Source organism: Sorex araneus, chromosome 11, assembly GCF_027595985.1.
Source record: "Sorex araneus isolate mSorAra2 chromosome 11, mSorAra2.pri, whole genome shotgun sequence".
Taxonomy (NCBI): Eukaryota; Metazoa; Chordata; class Mammalia; order Eulipotyphla; family Soricidae; genus Sorex; species Sorex araneus.
The window spans coordinates 12,796,225-12,820,488 of record NC_073312.1 but is presented as its reverse complement, the minus strand read 5'-3'; the positions used below and the strand labels follow the sequence as shown (position 1 = coordinate 12,820,488).

Here is a 24,264-nt window from a genome sequence, read left to right as displayed (position 1 = left end):
CCCAGTGCGGATGGTTCTTCAGCTCCCAGAAGTCGCAGGGTGAGAAGGAGTGGAGGGAAGGTGACCCTACGCCCTCCCCACACCGCACCCCCCACAGCCATGCTGGGGGGTGGGGGATGAGCAGCCCCTGTAGGCGCTGAGCCCCCGCGCACGAGGACGGCTCGAGGGTGGGACCCCCGCAGCATGCACCCCGTCTCTGAGAGGCAGGCACAGGCACCGGGTCCCCGGGAGAAGCAGTACCCAGGGTGATGGTGGCGTAAATGACTCCTTCGGGCGCCTGCACCCAGCTGGGGACTCCCGCGGGGGGACATCTGCCAGGGCGACCTGTGTGACATCGGAAGGATGGGCAGAGGCGAGGGGGGGAGAGAGACACGCTGGCAAGCAGGGCGCGGAGGGTGAGGGGAGACGAGACAGTGAGAGAGATGCGTGGGGGGAGAGGGACAGAGACGGGAAAGAGAAAGACTGACCGGGGGTGGACACAGGCCACCGTCTGCCCACCACTCTGGCCGCAGGACACCGGCTCCGGCTCTCCCCATCCCAGACACTGGCAGGGGGTCGGGGGGCATTGTTTCTGGCCGAAGCTTTTAGTGTGGGGGCCACACTCAGCAGTGCTCGTGAGTACTCCTGACTCTGTGCTCAGGAATCACTCAGGGGGCCATGGGGGGTGCCGGGAGTGAGCCCAGGTCAGCCGTATACCCCGCAAGCTCTCTCCCCGCGGCGCCATCTCTGCAGCCCGAGGCTGGAGCCTTAAGCATGACGCAGGGCTGCTCTGTCCCTCTGGGAACACGCTGTGGTGCCCAGGAGGGCTCGGCGCCAAGGGGCCGGGACCCCCCACCTGCGCCCACTGCGGCCACTCCCCAGGGCCCGATTCTGAACCCCACTCGAGGCAGCTGTCGCACCTCAGGGCGTCCCGATCATCACCTGCCAGTGTCCACCCCCGCCCCCCGGCGGGCCCTGGGACGGGTCCGGGCTGGCAGGGCCACACCTGGCAGAGACCGAGAGAGACTGCGGGGTGAGTCACAGCCGCGCCTCCCAGACGCGCCCGACAGCGGTGCCTGCCACACCCTCTGGGGCCGCCACAGCGGGCCCGGACGCCACACTCCCTGCCGTCCACGCAGGCCTTGGAGGGGACGCGGCCTCCTACACGGCTCCCAGGACGGGGAGCGGGGGGGAGTCCGGGGAGAGGGAGCGAGAAGGTGGCAGCTCTCGCACAGGGTCCCAGGGGGGCCGCTGGTCCCCGTCCAAGTTGTCTTGGCATCCGGCCCCTCTCTGAGGCAGATGGGGCAGGCAGGAAGGAGGACAGTGTCCAGCGGCCCCCCAGGAGTGCCAGGGCCACCTTGTCTGGAGCCCGGGAAGCCTTTCCAAGATCTAGAGCTCCAGCCCTGAGGCTGTTCTGTCCCCGCAGCCGAGAAGCCCCTGGCCAGGAGAGATGGAGGCAGATGGAGGTTGTGCAGGCACACGGGCTGGGGGAGGAGCCTCACACTTGCCCTGCTCACTGAGGGTCCTTCCTTGCAGGCTGTCCGGTACCTAAGACAGGTCATCACAGAGCCCCCCCTCCAGACACAGAGGCCCCTCGGTCCCTGTCTTCTCTCCTGCGCCTCTGGTTAAATACATCCCCTCCTGGCTGCTCCTTCAACTGGCCCAGAATGCTCCTTCCCCAGAGTGCTCCTGCCCCAGGGCCTTTGCACGCACTGAGCTTGCTGTGGATTTCTGACCCCGCTGCTTCCCACCTCATGCAGGAATCGCTCAAGATCACGTGATCAGAGAGGTGGGTGCCTCACTTCCTCCCCGACACCCCCTGAGTTCACTCAGTGTCTGTTCTCAGAGATTTGAGCACTGCACTGCTGAGTTCCTGGTGGCTGGAAGCAAGCGTGGCCATGGCTGGGAGCACTGTGACAACACAGCCCAGGGCAGAGCCCGGAAACCACCACGCGCTGTTCTCCTGGGCCCGGCACCTGCCCTTGGGGTGCTGACTCCAGCCACACCCAGGCTGGAGACACAGTGAACCAGCTCCCCGCCCCGCCCCGCCCCTCCCACGCAGGGCCGGCGTCAGCATCCAGCAGACCCGAGGCTCCAGCTCAGGGGCCGGCCCGAGACAAGGCCCCTCTCAGGCCAGGCTGCGTCAGGGCTGCGGGGACGCCCTCCCGAGGTACCGTTCAGAGATGCGTCGTAGGGCTCGGCCTCTTCGTAGTAGCCTTCCGGGGCCTCAGTCTTCGGGACGGGCAGCTGCTTGCGCTCGGGGACCTGTGGGGAGCGCAGACATGTCCGAAGTGACACGGGCAGCTTCGGCTGACACGTGGGGTGTGGCAGAGTGTGGCAGGGAGTGGTGGGAGGAGAAGGATGTGGGGCTGGACTCAAGTCCATCAGGAGGGGGACTGAAAAACCACAACTGCCGACAGGTAGCAGGAAGACACACAAACAAACACATAAATACACACACAAGCACACAAAACACAGGTATAAATATAAACACCATAGAAACACACATACATATAAACACACATATGTAAACACACAAAGGGATATAAACACACAAACACATATAAACACACACATAAATACACAAACACACAAAAACACACACTTAAGTCACACAAACATACCATAAACACAAACACACCACATAAACACACACATATAAACACACACACTGGACACTGGTGGGAAAGGTACACTGGTGAAGGGATGTGACTGAAACCCAATCTATCACGAACGGGTTTGTAATGTGTATCTCACGGTGACTCAATTAAACACACACATACACATAAACACACACACAACCAAACCTCACTACACACTCAGGTACCCTACGCACCTTACACCAACACACACACACATCCACACAGGATAACCTCAGCAACACACACACACAAACACATACAACTACACAGACCACGGAGCCTGGCCGCCTCCCTCCCTCTCTGCAGAACGAGGCTCCAGACGTGTGAGCATGCTCCGTGGCACGCAGCAGAATGGGGAGGGCTGCCCGGCCGTGTCAGGGCACAGGCCAGGGCGACAGGCCAGCAGCAAGGCACCTGCCCAGCATGTGGCCGACGCTGGCACTGCAGACGGCGCCCTGAGCACTGCCGGAAGGGACCCCTGACCACGGAATCGGGAGTAAGCCCCGAGCACCGCTGGGTGACCCTAACTCGCACGTTCCCCCATGCTGCTCCCCAAGAAGGCGCAGGAGGAGCACCAGGCATGAGAACCACGAGCTCGTCCCGGGCGTGTTCACGCTTCGACTCCATGAGCGTCTCAGAGCTCCCACAAACTCGGGGTGGCCATGCAGGAGTTGGTCCTGAGGCCCGCAGGCTGTGGCCTCCGGGCTGGGCTCAGATCCGGACACTGGAGACAGCTGCGTGACTCTGGGTCACCGAGGTGACACCTCAGGGCTCCGTCTGGGCGGTCACTGGACGCCAGGTGAGCACGGAAGTGCTCACACTTCTGTGCTCACACGACTGAAGAGTCAGAAATCCTAGTGTCACTGACCTTAATAAAGTATCCCTGGGGGGCTGGAGGGACAGTTCAGGGGTGAAGGCACTTGCCTTGCACGCTGGTTCATCCCCGGCTCTACATTTGCCCCCCTGGCACTGCCGGAAGTGATGCCTGAGCACGGAGCCAGGAGTGAGTCCTGGGTATAGCTGGGCGTGCATCCTGCCCACCCAAAACCAAAAGTACTGCTCACGGGCTTGCAAGATAGTACGTGGATTAAGTCACATGCCCCATGTGGGTTCATCCTCGGCACCACACAGACACCCCCGGCCTCGCTGGGAGCAGACCTGGAGACCCCAGCACAGCAGGCGACAGCCGGGTCATCCCCAGCACGGCAATGGCCAGTGGGCAGAGAATCACCAGATGGTTCCCTGGGCCCCCGGCATGGCTTGGCAGACCCTCCCCTGGGCCTCCCAGCACGGCTTCACGGACCCTCCTCTGGCAGTTTTCATCAAAGGGGCAAATGCCCACGTGTCCAAAGGAAAAGGGCAGCGGCAGGCGGGCACCTCTGCTGGCCCTGGCCTCTAGCAGGCTCGGCACAGAGCCGCCCTCCCCACAAGGCTGCAGAAACAGAGAGGCACCCGAGGGGCCCAGTTACGGGCAAAACAAAGGACTGGACAGCTCAGAAGTGAACCACGGAGCAATGGGACACGTCGGTCGGAGGTGAAGGAAGCCCAGGCCCCAGGGGCAAGGGTTTCCGCGTCCGGCAGCTGCCAGGAGGGTGAAGGTGAGGGACTCAGAAGTGCGGGAGAGATGTGGGTGCACAAGGACAGTAGATACAAGGGCCAGGGGGATTGCCCCATAGCTGGAAGCCTGCTTCATGAGCGGAGGGGAGAAGGCAGCTGGAATAGAGAAGGGATCACTAAGAAAATGATGGCTGGAGGAACCAGTCGGGATGGGAAATGCATGCCGAAAGTAGATAATGGACCAAACATGATGACCTCTCAGTGTCTGTGTTGCAAGACATAATGCCCAAAAGTAGAGAGAGTATGGGAATATTGTCTGCCCTGGAGGCAGGGGAGGGTGGGAAAGGGGGGTATACCTGGGATAATTGTGGTGGGGAATGTGCACTGGTGGAGGGATGGGTGTTTGATCATTGTGAGATTGTAACCCAAACATGAAAGCTTGTAACTATCTCACAGTGATTCAATAAAATTTAAAAAATTAATTAAAAAAAGAGAAATTTGGGTTAGTTAAAAAGGAAAAAAAGAGAGAGAGATGTGGGCACAGCCGGGGCTCACCCTGAAGTGCCCAGGAAGGCCCGGGCAGGGTGGCCAGCACGGACAGCCAGGAGCAGCCCGAGGGCCCCCGAGGAACTGTGGCCACTGCAGGCTCGGAGGGCAGCGGCTGAGACCCTGTGGCGACATGCCCCAGAGACCTCCCGACAGGCATCACCACGGGCTGAGCCTGACTGTGAGAGAGGAAGGACTCGGACCCCCGAGGCAGCGGGCCCCGCGGTGCAGGGCGGAAGGCTCGAGCTGGGGAGACCCTCGGACCTCGCAGGCCACGTGTTCTCCCTCCAAGCCGGCCCCGGGGGAGCAGCGTGAACTCGGCCTGTGGACATCAGCCTCTGTCTCTACCCCAGCACGGCACCTGGCACTGCAGACAGCGGCCGGAGTCACGGCCACACCCGCCGTGGCCGCACACCCAAGAGAGATGCACCCAGCGCCCAAAGACAAACTGGGGCAGTGAGAGCAGGGCGGGCAGGGGGGTGGGGGGAGCATGCAGGCCATTAGGGGCAGCTGTCCTGTCTGGGAGGGGGCACCAAGGAGAGGTCTGGGGTGGCCAGGCTCTCCCTGTAAGTCCGGCGTCACTCTGGTCACTGGACACAAACCAAGGATGTCACGGACATAGCCCAGCCACTGAGACAACCTCGTGACAGACACACTCACATCCCTCACAGCCAGGAATCAGGGGTCTGGGGTCTGCAATAACTTGTTCAAAGGCAGGAGGCAGAGCTGGGATCTGGGCCTTATTTGTGCATGCGCTTTTACTCCATCCATCTCTCCATCCATCACTCTGTCCAAACATCGCCATCCATCCTTCTATCCATCCACCCATCTATTCATCACTCCTCCTTCCATCCTTCCATCATTCCTCTATCCATCTTTCCTCTATCCATCCTTCCTTCTCTCCATCCTTCTCCCCATCCATCCATCTCTCCTCTCCAGTCATCCATTCTTTGTCTTATCATCTTTCTTTCCTTCTTCCATCCTCCCTCCCTCCCTCCCCCCCTCCTTCCTTCCTTCCTTCCCTCCCTCCCAACGCTTCCTCCCAGCCCACCATCCTTCCAAGAACATATATGCAAGCCTGGCCTCCTTCCCGTGAGCAGACAGAGGCCCAGAAAGTCAATGAGACACAGTCCCTGCCTTGGAGGCGGCTCTGGTCCGGGAGGCAAACAATACATGAGACCGTGTGTTCCATCATGTGGGTAACTTGGTGGTGGTGTGGGCACAATGGGGAGAAGGCACAGGAGGACGCCTTCTGCAGGCAGGTCAGAGAGTGGAGGTCAGCTCAGAGCTGGGATTCGAGGCCTCAGTGCACCCCTGGTGACTGTTGGGCGCAGGGGGAGGTGGGTGGAGAGAGCAGGGGATGAGGCAGGAGAGGCAGCCAGGGGCCACCAGGCTGCAGGAAGAGCCTCCAATGGGTTTACTGCCAAGTTCAATGAAAGCCACGCGGGGGAGGGGCAGGGGGTCCAAGCAGGAGCTTGTGCTATGATTTACATTTCCGAAACGCTGTGACCACAGGTGGACGTGCCCAGTCCCTGCTCTCGTACTGTGGCAGAAGCTCAGACCTGGGGGCATTGGAGAGAGGCCCCCATAGCCATGCCCCTTGGAGCTGAGGCACCTGCAGGGAGCCCCTCAGCCCCCCCCCCCCCTCTGCAAACAGGAGCCCAGAAGCCAGACCCTTGACGGACAGACCCTGTGCAAACACCAGAAGCTCTGGGGGGCCCAGGTCAGGGTGGTCAGGGGTCAGGGAGCAGCACTTACGATCTTGGGTGGCGGGAGGTCGGGAAGACTCTTCTGGGGGGCCGAGGAGTGCTGGGCGGGCTCCCCGTTGGTGAGCGGGCTCGGGTCCTGGGGCGCTGCGGGCAGCAAGCAGGAGAAGCTCTGTGAGGGGCCGGCCTGGGGCTCTCATTACCCAGGAATGTCTGGTCAGGGCTGGCCGGGAATTCTATTTGAGCAGGTGCTAATTAGCCAGGTGGGCGGCTCCTCCCGGAATAGCAGCTTCCTCAGCGGGAACCTTGCGGGGATTTCTGGCACCCTCAAGTCCACCTGCCCAGGGCCTGGCCACGGGGCCTCAACGCCTAGACGTGCCCGCCTGGCACTGTACTGAGCCGCCTTTGTACCAGCCCCGTGACCACGGCCCTTCCAGTCCCATCAGCCAGAAGCCTTCGGGCACGGGAAGGGCTTTTGCAGGGGTTCTACCGCACCCCCTGTGTGAGATCCTGGGCCACCAAACTCACCGGCTGGGCTTACGGACAAAACACCAAAGGCTCACGTGAGCCAGGCCCGCCCGGGGCACGGGGGCTCAGCAGATGTGACGCGGGGCTCCCCGGCCAGTGGCTTGTACTCAGCTGGGTCTTGCACTTGGCTTGGCTCAAGGGCTCAAGACTTTGGGGTGCTGGGGCTGGAGCAATAGCACAGCGGGTAGGGCATTTGCCTTACACGTGGCCGACCCGGGTTCGATTCCCAGCGTCCCATATGATCCCCTGAGCACCGCCAGGGGTGATTCCTGAGTGCAGAGTCAGGAGTAACCCCTGTGCATCGCCGGGTGTGACCCAAAAAGCAAAAAAAAAAACCCCAAAAACCAAAAAAAGACTTTGGGGTGCTGGGCCGCCCCTCTATGCCTTTGCTTTGGGGGCACTGGCTGAGGAGTCGGGAGATGGGGGGTCCTTGGCTCCCCCTGCTCTGCAACCTCTCGGCCTCTCTGCCTGACCCTCTCTCCACTCGCAGATTTTTGAGAAAAGATTTCTGAGAAAAGCTGAAGCGGCAACAATAGGTCCCTGCGGAGGCCGCTCCCGTGTCGGCCGGAGAAAGTGTCCTTGATCCAAACGTGTGTGTGTGTGTGTGTGTGTGTGTGTGTGTGTGTGCGCGCGCGCGCGCGCGCGTTCCAGCAGCTGCTGACTCACCCTTTCCTCTCCTCCTCGCGCCCCCCTCGCCCCCCTAGACCCAGACATCCCTACAGCGACATCAGTCTGCCCTGGGGGCTGGGCCCCCCGACACAGCAGCCGCCGCCGCTGTCTGGCCCCTTTGAGTTACGACTTCCCATTCCTGAGAGGCCGGTGTGGGAAAGCCGAGGGGCGCTCGGGCCGGATTCCTCACCCATGACGGGGACACGAGACCTTTCAGAGACGGGGAGGCGGTCGGAGGAAACGGCCCCAAAATATATCAACCCAAAATACCATCGACCAAAATGGGTCTTCCAAAAATAACTCCGTGAGGCCCAACTGTGGTGCTGGCGGGGAGGAAGTCCCAGGCTGACACCGCTTTACCCCCCCTCCCCAACCCCGGGTCCAGAGGCGGTTCCAGCCCCCGTGTACCTCTGTCGGGGGGGTCCACGTTCTGTTGATGGGGGACTGTCACTTTGTTCATATAAATGTACTCTTCATCAGCACCTGTGGAGGGAGAGGAGAGACACGGAACCGTGTGATTTCAGGAAGGGAAAGGACTCTGGGGAGAGTCCGGGCTCCCAGGGCCCTGACATCCGCCTGGCTCCTGTCAAAACGCACATTTCAGCTGGGCTGAAAGAGCCCATTAGCGAGAGTGTCGACATACGTCCCCCAGCGTGAAACAGTTCGTAGCTGTTCTTAAGGGTTTGGGATGGAAGAAACGGCGGGGGTGGTGGTGGTTGGGGGGGACAGTGGCAAAGAGGGAGGGTAGAGAGGGATGGTGAGGGTCTTCAGGAAAGTCCAAAGTGGAGAAACCACCTCCAGGTGCATGTTCTCTGGGCTTCTGAGAAGTTCGATGACCTCCGTGCACCTCTGCCAGTCACTCTCTCTCTAGTCTGAATTAGCTGATGAGGTCAGCTGTGCCAAGTCACCATAGAAAAGGTGACAGTATTAGTGAATAAAAAAATAAATGAAGAGGGGCTGGAGCAATAGCACAGCAGGTAGGGCGTTTGCCTTGCATGCAGCCAACCCAGGTTTGATTCCCAGCATCCCATATGGTCCTCTGAGCACTGCCGGGGGGTAGTTCCTGAGTGCAGAGCTAGGAGTAACCCCTGTGCATCGCCAGGTGTGACCCAAAGAAAAAATAAATAAATAAATAAATAAATAAAAATTAAGAAAGAAAGAAAAGGAAGGAAGAAAGGAAGGAAGGAAGGAAGGAAGGAAGGAAGGAAGGAAGGAAGGAAGGAAGGAAGGAAGGAAGGAAGAAGGAAGGAAAAGGTGCCAGTGAGGTCCGATACATTTAGGACCCAGGGAGGCCTCACTCGCCACTGGCCGAGGTCTCGACAGCCCCAACCCCAGGTCTGGGTGTGGACAGGCGAGTGGGGTGGGGGGTCAGAACCCGGCCCCTGTGGCCACTGCTCTTCTGTCTCAGCCGCAGCCGGGGGCGGCCTGGCCCTCGGCCCCCGTGAGAATCAGCCCTGCACAGGAGCCCTCACGCGCCTCGTGTCCCTGGCGGGGCAGAGCTGGCTGCCTCCGCCTGCTCAGCTCCCAGCGCTTCCGGACCCCTCTTTTCAGAAAGCCACAGAGGCTCCCCGTCCTCTCGGCCCTCTTCGAAATCTCCCACCTGTCTCGGACATTCCTCAATCTGCATTTCCTCGAAACTTGTGGCTGCTAAATTCCAGTGGCAGGAGCGTCGTGTGGGAGCCAAGGAAGCTGGCTCGGACTCCCCCAAAAAGAGGCTCCGTGCAAGATCTGGGCCGCGGGCCGCCCAGACACCAGTGAGGAAGGGTCCTGGGGAACCAAGGCGCAGGAGGACAGTGCAAGGGACACACTGTCTGTCGCCGGCCCGTCACGGTTGCTGCTGGGCGCCCAGCCCTGGCCGGAACCAGTCTGGAGCTAACCGCTCTGCCCAGGGCTCGGCAGTGGGGCATGGGGCCATGCGGTCTAAAGTGAGTAAGCCACAAATTGAAGATGTCCGAGTGGTGGCCAGCCCCAGACCGTTCCTGCGCTGGGGCCTGGCTCCAGGAGAGTGTGGGCGGTCACAGAAGGCACCAAAAGTGTGTGTGTGTGTGTGTGTGTGTGTGGGGAGGACCTTGGCCGTGCTCTGCCACCAGTGGCACCCGACTGAGCAAAACACCTACCCCGGCTTTCTCCTCGCTCTTATCTGCCCAGAAAGGAAAACACGGATGACGAAACAGCGTCTGCTCCTACTCAGCTCTGGAGCTTCTAAGAATACAAAGCTCATGTATTCAGGGCATTGGAAATAGTAAGGGAAGCGTCCAAGATTTAAGTAAATCCGTCTGAGGCGCGGGGCAGTACCACCGGAGGCTCCGGAGTAGGGAAGCGGTGGCATGAAGCGCCACACAGCCACGGCCCAGCCACGGCCCGTGGCCTCTGCTAGAGGAAGGGCTTGCTGGAGTTCGTGGGCAGCACCCCCATTCAGAGGCGAGAGTGGGGGATAATTGAGGTGCTCCCCGTGTTTCTTTTCAAGCCAGGATTTCTTTCGTGCCTCACTTATTTCTGGGCCAGAAATGTGTGCTTCTTCAGTTCCTTCTGGGATATGTTCCTTTAGCACAGGGAGTGTACGGGGTGAGGGGGCCGCAAAGCAGTGCTCAGGAGGCCCGGGGTGGTCCCATCAGTGCCAACCAATGATTCTCGGCCAAGCAGGCTGGCGGTTCCACACAAGGGCCTGAGGATAGGGTGGTGCGTGGCCCCTGCAGTGTGGGGGATGCCTGGGCAGCCTCGGAGGGCTGGGGGCCTCTAGGGCTACACCCAGTGATGCTCGGGGGATCAGGTGGTACCAGGAAATGAACCTGGTTTGGGTATGTGCTACGACTGTTACCCGACCCAGCCCCTTCTGTGATCACTGTTTCTCCTCCGCAGCCTGGAAGGATAGAAGGAGACTGCCAACACGCAGACATGTGCAATCCTTATCCCTGAAACGTATCCTGAAGATGAACTTCAACAGGTAATCTCAAATTTTTTTTTTTCCTTTTGAGTCACACTCAGTGATGCTCAGGGATTGCTCCTGGCTCCACACTCAGGAGTTACCCCTGGCAGTGCTCAGGGGACCATGTGGGATGCCGGGGATTGAACCTGGGTCAGCCTCGTGCAAGGCAAATGCTCTACCTGCTGTACTATCGCTCTGCCCAGGTAATCTCAATTTTAAGAGTCTTCAATTAAACAGTACATGAGTTTTTTTTTTTTCCATTTTGTTCTCTTTTGGTTTCGGGGCCACACCCCGCAGTGCCCCTGTTGCTCGTGGCTCTGCACTCAAGGATCACTCCTGGAGAAATGGGCAGGGTGGGGGGGAGGGGTGGAGGTGGGGAGACCATATGTGGTGTCAGGGATTGAACCCGAGTCAGACACAAGCAAAGCAAAAGCCTTACCCACTGTACTATCTCTCCAGCCCCAGTTTTTGTTGCTTTGTTTTTGGGCCCACACTTGACCATGATCAGGGCTTACTCCTGACTCTGCACTCAGGAATTACTCCTGGCAGTGCTGGGGGGATCATATGGGATGCCAGGGATCGAGCCCGGGTTGGCCATGTGCAAAGCAAACACCCTATCACTCTGGCCTTGATTTTTTTTCTAAAGAAGACAGCCAAAGGTAAATGCCCACTATTAGGGACTAGCTGTGTCCCTCTACCAGTGACACCATCCCGCTGTGAAAATGAACGTGCTATGTTTGTCTGCTGCTTACAGAGGGAGCCCAGATTTGGAATCAAGTTTCATCAACAGCAAAAAGGTAGGGGGGGGGCAGTGCAGAGAGAAGCTACAGGGATTAAGGCGCTTACTGGGGGCCGGCCCTGGTTTGATCTGGGCAGCACACACGCTCCCGCACACTCCCGCACCCCCCACCCCGCACTGCCCGAAGAAGGTCCTGAGCACAGCTGGGTGTGGCCCTAACCCCCCACCACGCAGACACAAGTGCGTAGACGGTCCACCCACGGGAACCTGCACATGCGGCAATTTCAGAGCCAAAATAACGTACAGCAGAAAACAAAGGCCAACCACATCCACATGAAAACACCCCGATGACGGAGAAGATGATCTAAAGAGGGATGGAAGGGAGGCGCGTAGACGGTGTTGGACGTTCATTGGAGGCGTGTTTCTCTCTTCCTCCTGTTGACTAAGCCCAGGCTCCCCCACAAACCTATGAAAGGCAAGACAGGCTGACGGCTTCACCTGGGGACGTCTGGGCAGCTGCTCCTCGCCCAAGCGGCAATTTGGGAAGCTACGCAAACAGGCCACCTGGCCGTCTCACCCGCTCCCTGTGGCGTCTGCGAGCTTAGATCAGCCACGCTGATGCCGGAGGGTTGCCACCGGTGGGCGGGTTCCGCAGGAGGCTGGCAGGACCCTCTGCAGTTGCTGGGAAGTCCAGTGACCTTGGCATGGGGACGGCAGTGGGCTAGGCACAGCCTGGGGAAAAACTGGTTCTCCCGTGCATTTGCAGAGGAGCATGGAGCATCTGTGCTGGGCTGGAGGGTCCAGCGGGGTGGAGGCCGTGTCCTGCTCCTGCTCGGAACAACTGTGTGTGGCAGCTGTGGTCCGCAGAGGGGCTGCACAAAGAACTGGGGGAGCAGTGGGGGAGAGAGACGGGGCTGCTCTCGGCAATGGTGGGACAGAAAGATTTGGAGCAGAAGACAGCCCCAGGGCCGGAGCGATAATACAGTGGGTAGGGCGTTTGCCTTGCACGCGGCCGACCCAGGTTCAATCCCCAGCATCCCATATGGTCCCACAAGCACTGTCAGGAGTAACTCCTGAGTGCAGAGCCAGGAGTAACCCCTGAGCATCGCTGGGTGTGACCCCCCCAAAAAAAAAAAGATAGCTCCAGAAAACTTCCTGGGGTCTTGGCCTACAGCCCTCCGCGGTAGAGGCAGGAACCAACAGCAGGGCCCCCGGTAAGCAGACCCCCACCCAGGCTTTGACCTCAAATGCAGACAAAAAGCAAGATAACAAAAAATAAAACCACATTCCGATGAGAAAACCCAGAGGAACAGTGATCTGGAGAGTGGAACGTGCACACGCACACAATCGCCGGCACACGCATGCGCACGCACACAATCGCCAGCACACGCGTGCGCACGCACACACTCCCTCGCCCAAAGGCACGGGAGGCAGCCCCGATGGGAATCCTAGCAGAGGGGCTACATCTTCTGGACGGTCCTCAAGGGAGGGAGCACGAGGCTGGGCAAGGAAGCCAGAGCCTCGCCCAGGCCTGGACAGTTCCATGTGGTGGAGATTATTCCAGAAGGCGGGTGCTGAAGCGGGGGAATAGTGGTTCCTCCACGCCGCTGGCCCAGGCTGAATCCCAGCTCCACCTTCACTGACCAGGAGCCCAGAGCAGGTGACTTGGCATCTCGCATAGCCTGGATGTGTCAGGGTTGGGGTGGGGGTCGGGGAGGGCTCAGCCTCTCCCCAGCCGGCTGGGACGAGGGGCAGAGGACACAGACTGCAGGAACAGGTCAAGTGTTATACACACAGGCGCTGCCACCTGGGCTTCACGGCCATTCCAAAGCTGGCCACTCCCCAGCGGTGGGATGCAGCCTGTGAATGTTCAAGGTGTTCGTGAGTGACCTTAGACCCCACCCTCCCACACCTGACAATCGCTGTCACTGTCACTGTCATCCGTTGCTCATCAATTTGCTTGAGTGGGCGTCAGTAACGTCTCCATTCATCCCTGTCGCATGGTAGTGTAGCCCAATGGCGTCTGATTGCTCCAGGAACATGAAGAGCAGATTGCTGTTACTGTTTTTGGCATATCGAATACGTCACGGGTAGCTTGCCAGGCTCTGCCATACAGGCGGGATAGCCTCGGTAGCTTTCCGGGCTCTCAGAGAGGGGCGGAGGCTTTGAGCTTAAATAGCTGAGCTGGAGGTGGTTTGTGGGTGTGTCTCCCACAAACCTAACTTTTGGCCGTTTAATTTCTTGGTAAACTTGGCCCCAGTGGTTGGGCTCTGGCCAAAGGCACAGCAGCAATTTTGGGGGATCTGGACATCTGAAGGCGCCATCAGGCTGCTGATGCACTCGCCCCACAGGTACAGGGCGACCTGCTGGTGGCACCAGACCCTCCGTAAGCTCCCCGACGAGAAGATGCTTTTCCCACTCCGCGGTCGCCAAAGGCTGCCAAGAGGCATCTTGGACAGTGGCTGTGCATCAGGGACCTTGACCCCGTGAGGATGAGAGGTCACTTCCGGCTTTGGTGGGGCTGGACACCTTTTCATGGCCAGGCAGGCAGCCATGGTGGCGCTCTGGAGATGACCCACACTGGGGACCCCCGGTGAGCCTCCAGCAGCCCGGCCTACGCCAGAGACCACCGTGGGGGTGGGCAGGTGCTATCAGAACAGAAGGTCCGAAGACCACCCACCCATGGGAAGCCGGGCAACACGTGAACCCCCCAAGGGGACTGCAGACAGGGAGCTGGGAGAGAGGGCCAGGAGCAAGAGAATCGAGGCCCGCCCTCCGCCCAGGGTTTTCTCCAGTTCCCCATAGTGGGCTTGTGTTTTCTGCCCCCACTCTTGCCTCTAGCTGGTCTGGGGGTAAGCTTCTGCGGTGGCGACGTGCATTATAAATGTCCGAGGGGCGGGCGGGGGGGGGGAGGTGTGGGTGACTCAGCCTCAGAAGGCCACCTGCCTTGTAACGCAGGTTTCCCACACGGCTGCCTTTGATGTGTGCTGACCAGAGCCCAGGCCGGGCCAGCCACGCGCACTACAAAGCCAGGAGGGGCCTGGGAAGCCCGGGGTAGGGGGGATTGGGAGGGGGGTTGCTGTCAGGGCTGTAAAGGAGGGGCTCCCCAGGAAGCAGCTCTGATGGAAGGCAGAGGAGTCCCGGGAGCAGGCTGCCAGCAGACGGCACCACGCTTCAGCTCAGAGGCCTCCGTCCCCGCCGTGCAGAGGAGAGAGGCCACCTCTGCCAGAACAAAGGCAGGATGAGGCCTTTGTAGGGCAGCTGGTGGCCTCGGGCGGGCTGCAGCGGGCACGTCCCGGCTTGGAGGGCTGCGACAGGTGTCCTGCCTTCTCCCCACCCCTACACACATCTGGGCCACTCCTCCCGCCGCACCGGGCAGATGGGTTATGAGGCCTGCGGAATGTCCTTTTTCTGTCTCTAAACATCACTTCTAAGTCTCAAACATCCGGTGTGAGGGGCAATTCGGCCACACCGCCGCTGCTGCTGCTGCCTCGTGAGACGTTTCCTCTTTTAAAAACATTAGTTGAATATATGTTGGAAAATTAGACAGTAGAAACAAGGGCCAGAGGGACTGGTCCATGGCAGGAAGCATGCCACCAAGGTGGAGGTGGAAGGGGGGCGGCTAGGACAGAGGGGTGACCACTGTGACGATGATAGTTGCAAATGACGCCACTGGACAAGAACTGAGGCTGAAAGGAGGTAATGTGGTCTGCAAGATGCCCTTTCAGCAACAGTATTGCAAACCTTGCAAACCACAGTGTTTGAAAGGAAAATAAGGGCGAGACAGAGAAAATGAGAGACAGAGATGGAGAGACAGAGATAGACAGAGAGGAAAAGAGAGAAGAAAAGTGTCTGCCATAGAGGCAGGCTTGCGGGAGGTGGCAGGAGAGAATCTGGGGACACTGGTGGTAGGGGAATGTGCGCTGGTGAAGGGATGGGTATTGGGACATTGTAGCACTGAAACTCAATTATGAACAACTTTGTAACTGTATCTCACGCTGGCCTGAAGGTGCCTTTTTTTAAAGACAGTGATAAACCGTCTGCCGCCAAGAAGGCTTGTTCACAGCAGCCTGGTCCTTCCACCAGCCCTGCATCTCCGCCACCAGCTCCTGGACGGATAAGCGAGCCAAGCCGTGGTCTCCTCACAGCAGGGAAGAGGCCCCCTGCAGGAGCCAACCACAGACACAGTTCCCGACGTGGAGCAGCCGCCCGAGCAAACACAGCCTCACACATGCCGCCTGAGGCCACTCACAGCAAGAGCTAACGGGAGTGCTGGAAATCCGAAATCCGAACCACGGCTGCCTCGAAGGTGGGCCAGGGAGGCCCAGGAAAGAACTTTCTGGAATGACAGAAATGTTCTGCCTCATTGAGGGGGAGCTGGGGAGGGTGGCCCACAGATGCACACAATTCAGGGCTGGAACTCACTGAGTCCACTCACGTGAATATTTAAGTGCGCACACTTGGCAGTAGAGAAAAATCGATCTTGGTCAAGACAGAAGAATGACAAACGGGCTTTGGTGATGGACAGAATCGGGAAATCACATGTTGGGGGGGGGGGTTTCCCTTGGCCTGTAGGCCACGGGGCAAGTCATGCAAACTCTCCTCGTGAGCATCACACCTTCACTCTACAGAGGCTTCCTGCACCCCGGGAGGATCCTACACTCTGGAAGCACCGCAGCTATTGTGACAGCTGACGGCGGGCCCACCCAGGTGTGGCTCAGTGGGAGGGTGACAGCCTCATGTGGGTGACGCCCAGGGTTCCATCCGCAGCACCATGAACACTACCCAGAGTAACTCCCAAACACCAGACCAGGAGGAGCCGCTGTCCCCAGAACAACCAGGTCACTGTCACTGTCATCCCGTTGCTCATAGATTTGCTCGAGCGGGCACCAGTAATGTCTCCATTGTGAGACTTGTTACTGTTTTGGGCATATCGAATTCGCCATGGGTAACTCGCCAGGCTCTGCCATGCTGGCGAGATACTCTCGGTAGCCTCTGAGAGGGGCGGAGGAATCAAACCTGGACTGGCTGCGTGCAAGGCAAACGCCCTATCCGCTATGCTATAGCTCCTGGCCCAAATATATCAGCAGAGTTTATCAAAGCCAGAAGACGGCTCAAAGGGCGAGTGCACAGGTGGAAGGCCTGGTCCTCTGAGCACAGAGTCGCCTCTGAACAAGGAAAGCGAAACAGAGTGTTTATTAGCCCTTGTCCGCTTCCAACCAGTAAGAAGCACTTTGCAGACGCTTGATCAGAACTCATGCGCTGCTCTGTGGAGCATTTTCACAGCTCTAGGGTCCCCGTTCATATTATGTCACTCTTGCCATAGGCTGAACTGGGTGCTCCTGAAATTCCTAGTTTCAGTCCTAACCCCCTCAACCTTGAATGCGACTATTTGGAGAAAGGGTGTGTAAAGAGAGAAGGGGCATGACATGAGGGCACTGGGCACCGGGTCCCCACAGGCGATGTCCAGGGGGCAGTGAGAGCCCAGACAGGGGAGAAGATGGTCATCGACTCCCTGCCCCAGCAGCCAGAAACCACCAGAACTCAACCACTGGCTGCCCTGCTCACGGGCGGAGCCTCACCCACGAGTGAACCCCCAGAAAACTCAGGTATGTGAGACTTTGTGACTTAGAACTCTGGGTTCCATGGGACCAGGAACGAGTCACACCCATACACCACCCCTGGCTGGCACCCGATAATCTTGTCATCGGCCACCATCTAGATCACACATCCTTCTCTCCTGGAAGGGAGCAACATGACGCTCGTTACAACCATGCTGCTCGACCCAGCACAAGGCTGTTTCACTTGGGGCACCCCAGAGGGGGCGGGTGAGACCCCTCCCTGCCCCCAAGGGACCCAGCCCTGGCAACCGAAAAACTCCGTAATTCACCCCCCCCCCCCCTGCTCACAGCCGCTCTCCACATGCTTGGGCCGAGTCTCACCCACTTGTGAACCTTCCCCTGGACCACAAGGCTGCTTTTGTGGCCGCTCAACACTTCACAGGACACACCCTACCCATACTTCAAGAGCACCGCACCACTTTTGGTGGGATTCAAGGTAGGAGGCAACCAACCTTAGAGGGAAATATTATATTATTTCAGTTCTGCTCTGGGGCAAGGATTGGGGTTCAGGACAGAAACATCCAAAATTGGTAGTGGGGAGGTATAATGGTGATTGGATTGGTGTTTGAATATTAAATCACTGTATCTGTATCACTGTCATCCTGTTGCTCATCGATTTGCTCGAGCGGGCACCAGTAACGTCTCCATTGTGAGACTTCTTGTTACTGTTTTGGCATATTGAATACGCCACGGGGAGCTTGCCAGGCTCTGCCATGCAGGTGAGATACTCTTGGTAGCTTGCCGGGCTCTCTGAGAGATGCACAGGTATCAAACCTGGGTCGGCTGCTTGCAAGGCAAATAATCTACCCACTGCGCTATCGCTCCAGCCCTTGAATATTAAATGTCATCAAGTATTATGAACTACTTTTTTTTTTTTTTTGCTTTTTGGGTCACACCCAGCAATGCACAGGGTTACTCCTGGATCTACACTCAGGAACTACTGGTGGTGCACTGGGGACCATGCGCCATGGGAGATGCTGGGAATCGAACCTGGACTGGCCGCATGCAAGGTAAATGCCCGACCCGCTGTGCTATCGCTCCAGCCACATATGATGAACTACTTTATAAAATAAAAACATTTTTAAAAAGATGGTCATTGAGATCAGACCCACTCCTTCCACTCCGGGCCTCCAGTACCAGAGCCCACCTGCTTCTGGGATGAGGAAGCCCCCCAGGACCTCTGGCAGCCCACCCGCAGGCCTGCCTGCCTGCTGCCCCGAGTCCAGGGGACCCCCACACTCACTGCTGCTTTTGGCGTAGAGCCGGAGCAGCTCGGCCAGGCTGCTCTTCTTCAGCAGGGCGGTGCTGCTCAGCTTCTCCTGCTCGAGGATCTTCAGGAAGTCCTCCAGCTCCGTCAGCAGCTGCTCCAGGGCTGCAGAGATAAGAGCAGAGACCCATCTCAGGGGGGCTGTCTCCTCTCCAAAGCAACACTGCCGAACCGCAGCATGGACCCGGGGGGGCAGAGGCCTCACCCAGAGATGCTAGGGGTCCCTCCTGGCTCTGCACTCAGGAACCCCTCCTGGTGGTGCTCGGGGGACCAAGTGGGATGCCGGGAATTGAATCCAGGTCAGCTGCATGCAAGCGCTCTCCACTGTGCTACCTCTCAGAGGGCCCACGGGCCACTGGCTTTGAGGGGAATGACCTCAGCCTGTGCCAAGGGGCCGGCCTGTGTGACAGTGACGCTGGCCACCCTCACCAGCCACGAGGGGCTGGACATGGGGTTTCTGCCTCCCTAAAGGCCCAACACTCGGGAGCACATGCACAGATCCGAGTCTTAGGCATCGGAAGGGTGGACTGGGTGCGAGCGACCCCTTTCCAGGACACAGTCTGCCCCAGAGGTCAGGGATCGCTGTGTCCCCTGAGCAATACAGTGGCCTGTCACAACTCCCAAGACCTGAGCTAGGAAAACCTTGCCCGGAGCCCCCTCAGGGCACCCTGCCCAGCCTCTCCCAAGCTGACAGAGGGCTCCGATGCCTCGGACCCAGACATTGAATGAGCTCACGCAGGGCCCCCGGCCCCAGCTGGGGAGAGCAGGGCCAGCCTCTCCCGGGGGCCTGGCAGGCCCCCCGCTCTCTGGCTCAGTGAAAGCCAAGTGGACCATGGTTGAATGTGGACACGAGTGGCGTTGGCCCGGGGCCTAGAGGTGAGCTGAAAGGTGGCCCTGGACTGTGTCCCAGAGAGGACAACTGGTGAGAGGGGCCCGGGACATGGAGGACGGACACATCTGGGGCACCCTGCAGGGAAGAGTCCAGGGTAAGCCAAGCTCCGGCCCTGCCCTGGGGGGCGGGGGTGGGAGCCCCCATCTGCCCAGACCGAGTGGGCGTGGTGAGGGTCCAGCAAGGCCACCAGAGCCCCCGAGTATTTCAATACCAAGACTGTGGGCCTGCTGGACCCTCAGCTTCCAGTTCCCGGGAACCTTCTTGAATCTCGTCCCACAGGGTGCTTGGGAGGGTGGTACCAGGCACGACCTGATGCTCGGGGGACCTCAGGACTACACCTGGGGGTTCCGGGGGCACCAAGAGTGCCGGACACCCAGCCTGGGTCAGTCTCACACCAGGAGGTGCCCTGAGCCCAGTGCTCTCTCTTTGGCCCCTCCTGGAAGATGGAAAGAGAGAGCGAGGCAGAGGCCTGCGGTTCATGGTCACGGCGTAGGGTGGGGAGGTGAGGGGCACATCCAGCATGCTGGGGCCCGGGACCCAGCGACCGGCTGGAACCCAGGACTGCACATGCGTGAGGCACGTGACGGCCACGGAGCCACCGCCCTGCCCTGAGGCCCGCCCTCTGCAGGTCTATCAGCTGGACACGGCCAGCCCCGGAGACGCCGTTATAGCCAGGGTGTCCAGCCTCGAGTCTGGCATCAGGGACGGGCCAGGAGGTTTGAGGGACTGAAGTTTAGGCTTTGCAAGCAGGAGCCCCAAGAAGGATAAGGCTGTACTGCAGAGTCCCCTTGAGCACTCCTGGGGGTGACCCCTAAACAAAGAGATGAGCGAAAACAGAAAGTCAAGGAGGTGCTCCCTCCTCCCAGGATCCTAAGATTGGAGCAAGGAGCCCTAGAAGGGCCTGGAGGGCTTCTGGGAAGAGGCAGCAGAGGAAAAGAGGCTAGATAGTTTTGTTTCATTTGGGCCAGATATTCCTAAGCTTCCTGTTGGCTGCAGGAACTCAGCTGGCTCCGAAGCGGTGAGGTAAAAGGAGCTGGAGCTCTGAAAACAGGGCAGCCGAGGGCCACGCCAAGCCCTGACCTCGCGGCTGTAAACAAGGAAAGGCCCTATCCGGCGGTGAGGGCCTCGCGCTGCCTCCCGACCTCCCGACCCCTCCAGCTGGGCCTGCTGCTCCTCGGAGCTCGCAGGGCCAAAGCTCCGGCAAAAACACTCCAGAGAGAAAGTATCTCTCCCCGTCCACGTCCTCAGCCCATCCCCAGCGCTGGCCGGTTCCTGGAAAACAGCTGGGCTTGTTTCCACACGGCAACCAGGGGACACAGCCCAGGTCGCGCGGGGCCGTATCTGGCACTAGGGTGCCCAGGGGGGACCCTGACGTGCTCTCCAGCCCCCCCACCCGCCCCGACCAGGGGCCCAGGACATGCAGGGGTGAGAAGAGCATGAGTCCAGGAATGTGCGCGGGGCCCAGGAATGCAGGGAGGGAAGGAACTCTGGGGTTATCAGGGCGAGGGGGGATTTATCAGCCGGTCACTGAGGAATGCATAGGAGTTCCCGGGGGCAGCAGGGACTGAGCCGCTCAGAGGACACAGGCGCTGAGTGCACGGGAGGAGGCGTGGGGTGGGGATTTGTGCCGCCCCCAGAGTGCAGCTGACCCTGGAGGGTGGTCAGGACTCATGTTTGCTCTGCTGAGCAGTGAGGGTCCCACAGTGCCTCTAGGCCCCGGGGAAGAGGGCGCCAGGCCGGGGCGGAACCCCTGTGCTGTGGAGGGCTTGGGGGCATTCGCAGCCGGGGCGGGGCCCAGGGAGATGACCGCACACGTGCAGGCGTGGCCTCAGACGGCAGCAGGGTGCTGCCCCCCACCCGCAACCCTCCCAGCCACCCTCCAGGCACACAGCAGGGCCACGGGGAGCACGGACGCTCGAGCTCACATCCAGAGGGCCTGGGGTTGCTGGCCATGAGCTGGAGAAGGTTCCGGGCGCTGGGCCTCGACTTCCCATCCCACCAAACCCCGCGCGGCAACAGGGGGAGGGGCGGGCCTGGACCTGAGCCACACGACACAAGCCATGGGGCCTGCTGGCGGCTCCCTGAGGTGGAGGGGCGGGAGGAGCTGCCCCATCCCCCGGGCGTCTCCCCGCCGTCCCTCCCTCCTCGGAGGGTGCAGAGGCTGACAGGTGCCGGGCCAGGCAGACGGGGTGCCGAGAAGGCAGCGGTCTCCCCCGACAGACACTGCAGGAGCGAGGGCTCGGCCGAGGGGAGACCTAGAATGACAAGGACACATTTCCCTCTCTGGACCAGGTGCATCCTCCAGAGCCCTCCTGTCCCTCCCCTGCAAGCTGCCCCGAGCAGCCCTCCTGAGCACTGGTGGCCCGTGTGCGGGGGCTGTCGTCTAGGGTCCCCTGGAGGGCCCCTCCCACCCAGGGCTGCCCCCAAGGGGGAGGCGGGAAATGTCCTTAGGGCTCATTCCCACTCACTCCCACTCACACCTGCTCACTCCCACTCACTCCCGCTCACTCCCACTCACACCCGGTCACTCTTGTTCACACCCACTCACACCACTCACTCCCACTCACACCTGCTCACTCTTGCTCACACCCACTCACTCCCACTCACGCTTGCTCACGCCCATTCAATCCCGCTCACTCCCACTCACACCCATGTACTCCTGCTCATACCCACTCACACCCACTCACTCCCACTTTCACTCCCACTATCACTCCCACTCACTCACTCCCACTCACTCCCACTCTCACTCCTGCTCACACCCGCTCACTCTCCCACTCACACCCATTCATTCTGCTCATTCTTACTCCCGCTAATACCCGCTCACTCCCATTCACTCCTGCTCATACCCATTCACTCCCACTCACTCCTACTCACTTCCACTCACACTAGCTCACTCCCGCTCACTCCCACTCAACCCTGCTTGCATCTGCTCACTCCCATTCACTCTTCTGCTCACACCCACTCACTCCTACTCACTCCCGCTCACTCCCACTCACTCCTACTCACTCCCGCTCACTCCCACTCACTCCACTCCCACCCGCTCACTCCCACTCAATTCTACTCCCTCTCTCACTCCCTGCTCACACCCATTCTCCAGCAACAGGTTCCAGGAAGTCACCTTTGACAGAAGCCAAGCCCCAAGCCCTGGTGGCAGGGTCAGCTCTCAGAGCCGGCGACCCTGGCGAGGTGCATCCCGGAGGCTCTGCGAGGCTCTCACTCACCCCCGCCACTTTCCCTGCCCCTCACTGGCCCCCACACACTTCTCTCTGGGTCTCTTCCTCGTCCTCCTGTGGAGGTGGGGAATAAGCGTGCTGTTCATTCTAGAAACTGTGGGCCCTTGTGCAGGCGCTGCATCCGGGCTCTGTAAAGTTCAGCGCGGTCTGCGCGGGCCTGACAGGCCATCAATAAGATTCTTGTTCCCGGCTGCCAAGACCCACGCACAGTGGCACGTTCAAAGCCTGATTCATCCCCCCAGGACGGCCCCGGCAAAACCCCACCCCTCTCGACCTCCTCCCCCGAGCGCCTCCGGTTCAGGCGGCCGGGCGTCTTGGTCTCTGGACCCCCGCAGAAGTGCCATCCCGGCAGGCCCTGGAGCTGTGCCCCCAGGCTGCGTGTCCCCTGGCCCCTGCCTGACGCACACAACTGCAGCGATGCCGCTGCTTCCGCGCGGTGTGCTGGAGCAGGGCTCTCCTGTTCAGGGTGACACCAGGCAGAGTCCTCTCTGAGGAGGAGGCCCGTTCTCCCTCCCCCCACTCCCAAGGCCAAGCCCCCTGACCCTGTCTGCCGGGCGCCACCAAAGCAGCGGAATGGGGGCATTTCTGTGCAGCCATGCAGTGTGGAAGGGAAAATACCCAGGAGATGCTTCCAGGTCTTAAAGTCAGGGTGGGCAAGGACGGTAGATACAAGGGCCAGGGGGACTGCCCCATAGCTGGAGACTGCTTCATGAGCGGAGGGGAGAAGGCAGATGGAATAGAGAAGGGATCACTAGGAAAATGATGGCTGGAGGAACCAGTTGGGATGGGAGATGCATACTGAAAGTAGACAATGGACCAAACATGATGACCTCTCAGTGTCTGTGTTGCAAGCCATAATGCCCAAAAGTAGAGAGACAGTATGGGGAATATTGTCTGCCTTAGAGGCAGGGGGAGGGTGGGAAAGGGGGGGTATACCCGGGATATCGGTGGTGGGGAATGTGCACTGGTGGAGGGATGGGTGTTTGATCATTGTGAGATTGTAACCCAAACATGAAAGCTTGTAACTATCTCACGGTAATTCAATAAAAATTTTAAAATTAAAAAAAATTAAAAAAATAAATAAAGTCGGGGTGGGAATGCCAACACTCAGGCCGCAAAGGGTGCATGAGGAGTCACACAGGACGGCCCTGGCCCGTGATGGACAGACATGTGTGCTTTTTCTGGGCTGCCCATGGTTCATCTGCTGTGTCGTATGGCCCGGCAATCATATTCTAAGTAACTAAACGGCCCTCGGCAGAAATAAATTTCCCCAGCCTTATTTATACACCCAACCCTCGCCCTGGATGTGGGACTCTGCAGAGACCCAGACCGGCTGTGTGGCCCACAGGGAAACAGGAATCGAGTTTTCTTTTCAGGTGGAAGCAGACAGGTAACATTGAACATGGGGCTGGAGAGAGAGAGTACAGCCGATAGCGCTTGCCTTGCAGATGGCCGACCTGGGCTCAATCCCTGGCAACTCAGATATTCCTTCCCTCCACAGCCCACCCAGAGTGACCCCTGAGCACACAGAGACAGAAGTAAGCTCTGAGCATCACTGGGTGTGACCCCTGCCCCCGAAAAGAGATACACTAGCTGGGGTGGTCGTAGAGGGTTAATTAAGACACTTGCCTTGCATGTGGCAGACCCATGGTTGGCTACTAGGCACTACCCGGTCCCCCAAGTACAGCCAGGGTTCACCCCTGAGCTCAGAATCAAAGAGAGCACTGGCGAACTTCCAGGTGTGGCCGAAAACCCAAGTTAAAAGTAGGCAAGTGTGATTCCTTCGCCACATACAGATGGCCAAGGCCGTGGGACCATGTTCGTTCACCACGGAACCTGGTCGTTACTAATATCCCTAAGAAGAACATTCAATTCACCTGGACCTCCCTGGGCAGGAGCTCATATTATTTATGATTGATCATGATATTGATTGTTCTTTATTAAATTTAGTAACTTTTT

The 24,264-nt window shown here is 59.3% G+C and overlaps 1 protein-coding gene across 3 annotated transcripts in view; it reads right to left on the bottom strand.

The window, feature by feature from the left end:
- The window catches only part of AFAP1L2 (actin filament associated protein 1 like 2), a 95,830-nt gene that overhangs the window by 15,753 nt on the left and 55,813 nt on the right, over nt 1-24,264 (bottom strand). For 2 of the 3 annotated variants that reach the window (XM_055118888.1, XM_055118890.1), the window contains exons 3-6: nt 18,157-18,285; nt 8,036-8,110; nt 6,483-6,577; nt 2,154-2,244 (exon numbers count right to left, since the gene is read on the bottom strand). In XM_055118888.1, the coding sequence (XP_054974863.1) occupies nt 2,154-2,244; nt 6,483-6,577; nt 8,036-8,110; nt 18,157-18,285 (390 nt within the window). Of the gene's footprint in view, nt 1-240; nt 325-2,153; nt 2,245-6,482; nt 6,578-8,035; nt 8,111-18,156; nt 18,286-24,264 lie in introns of all 3 variants that reach the window. The other variant, XM_055118889.1, reaches the window with a different exon arrangement.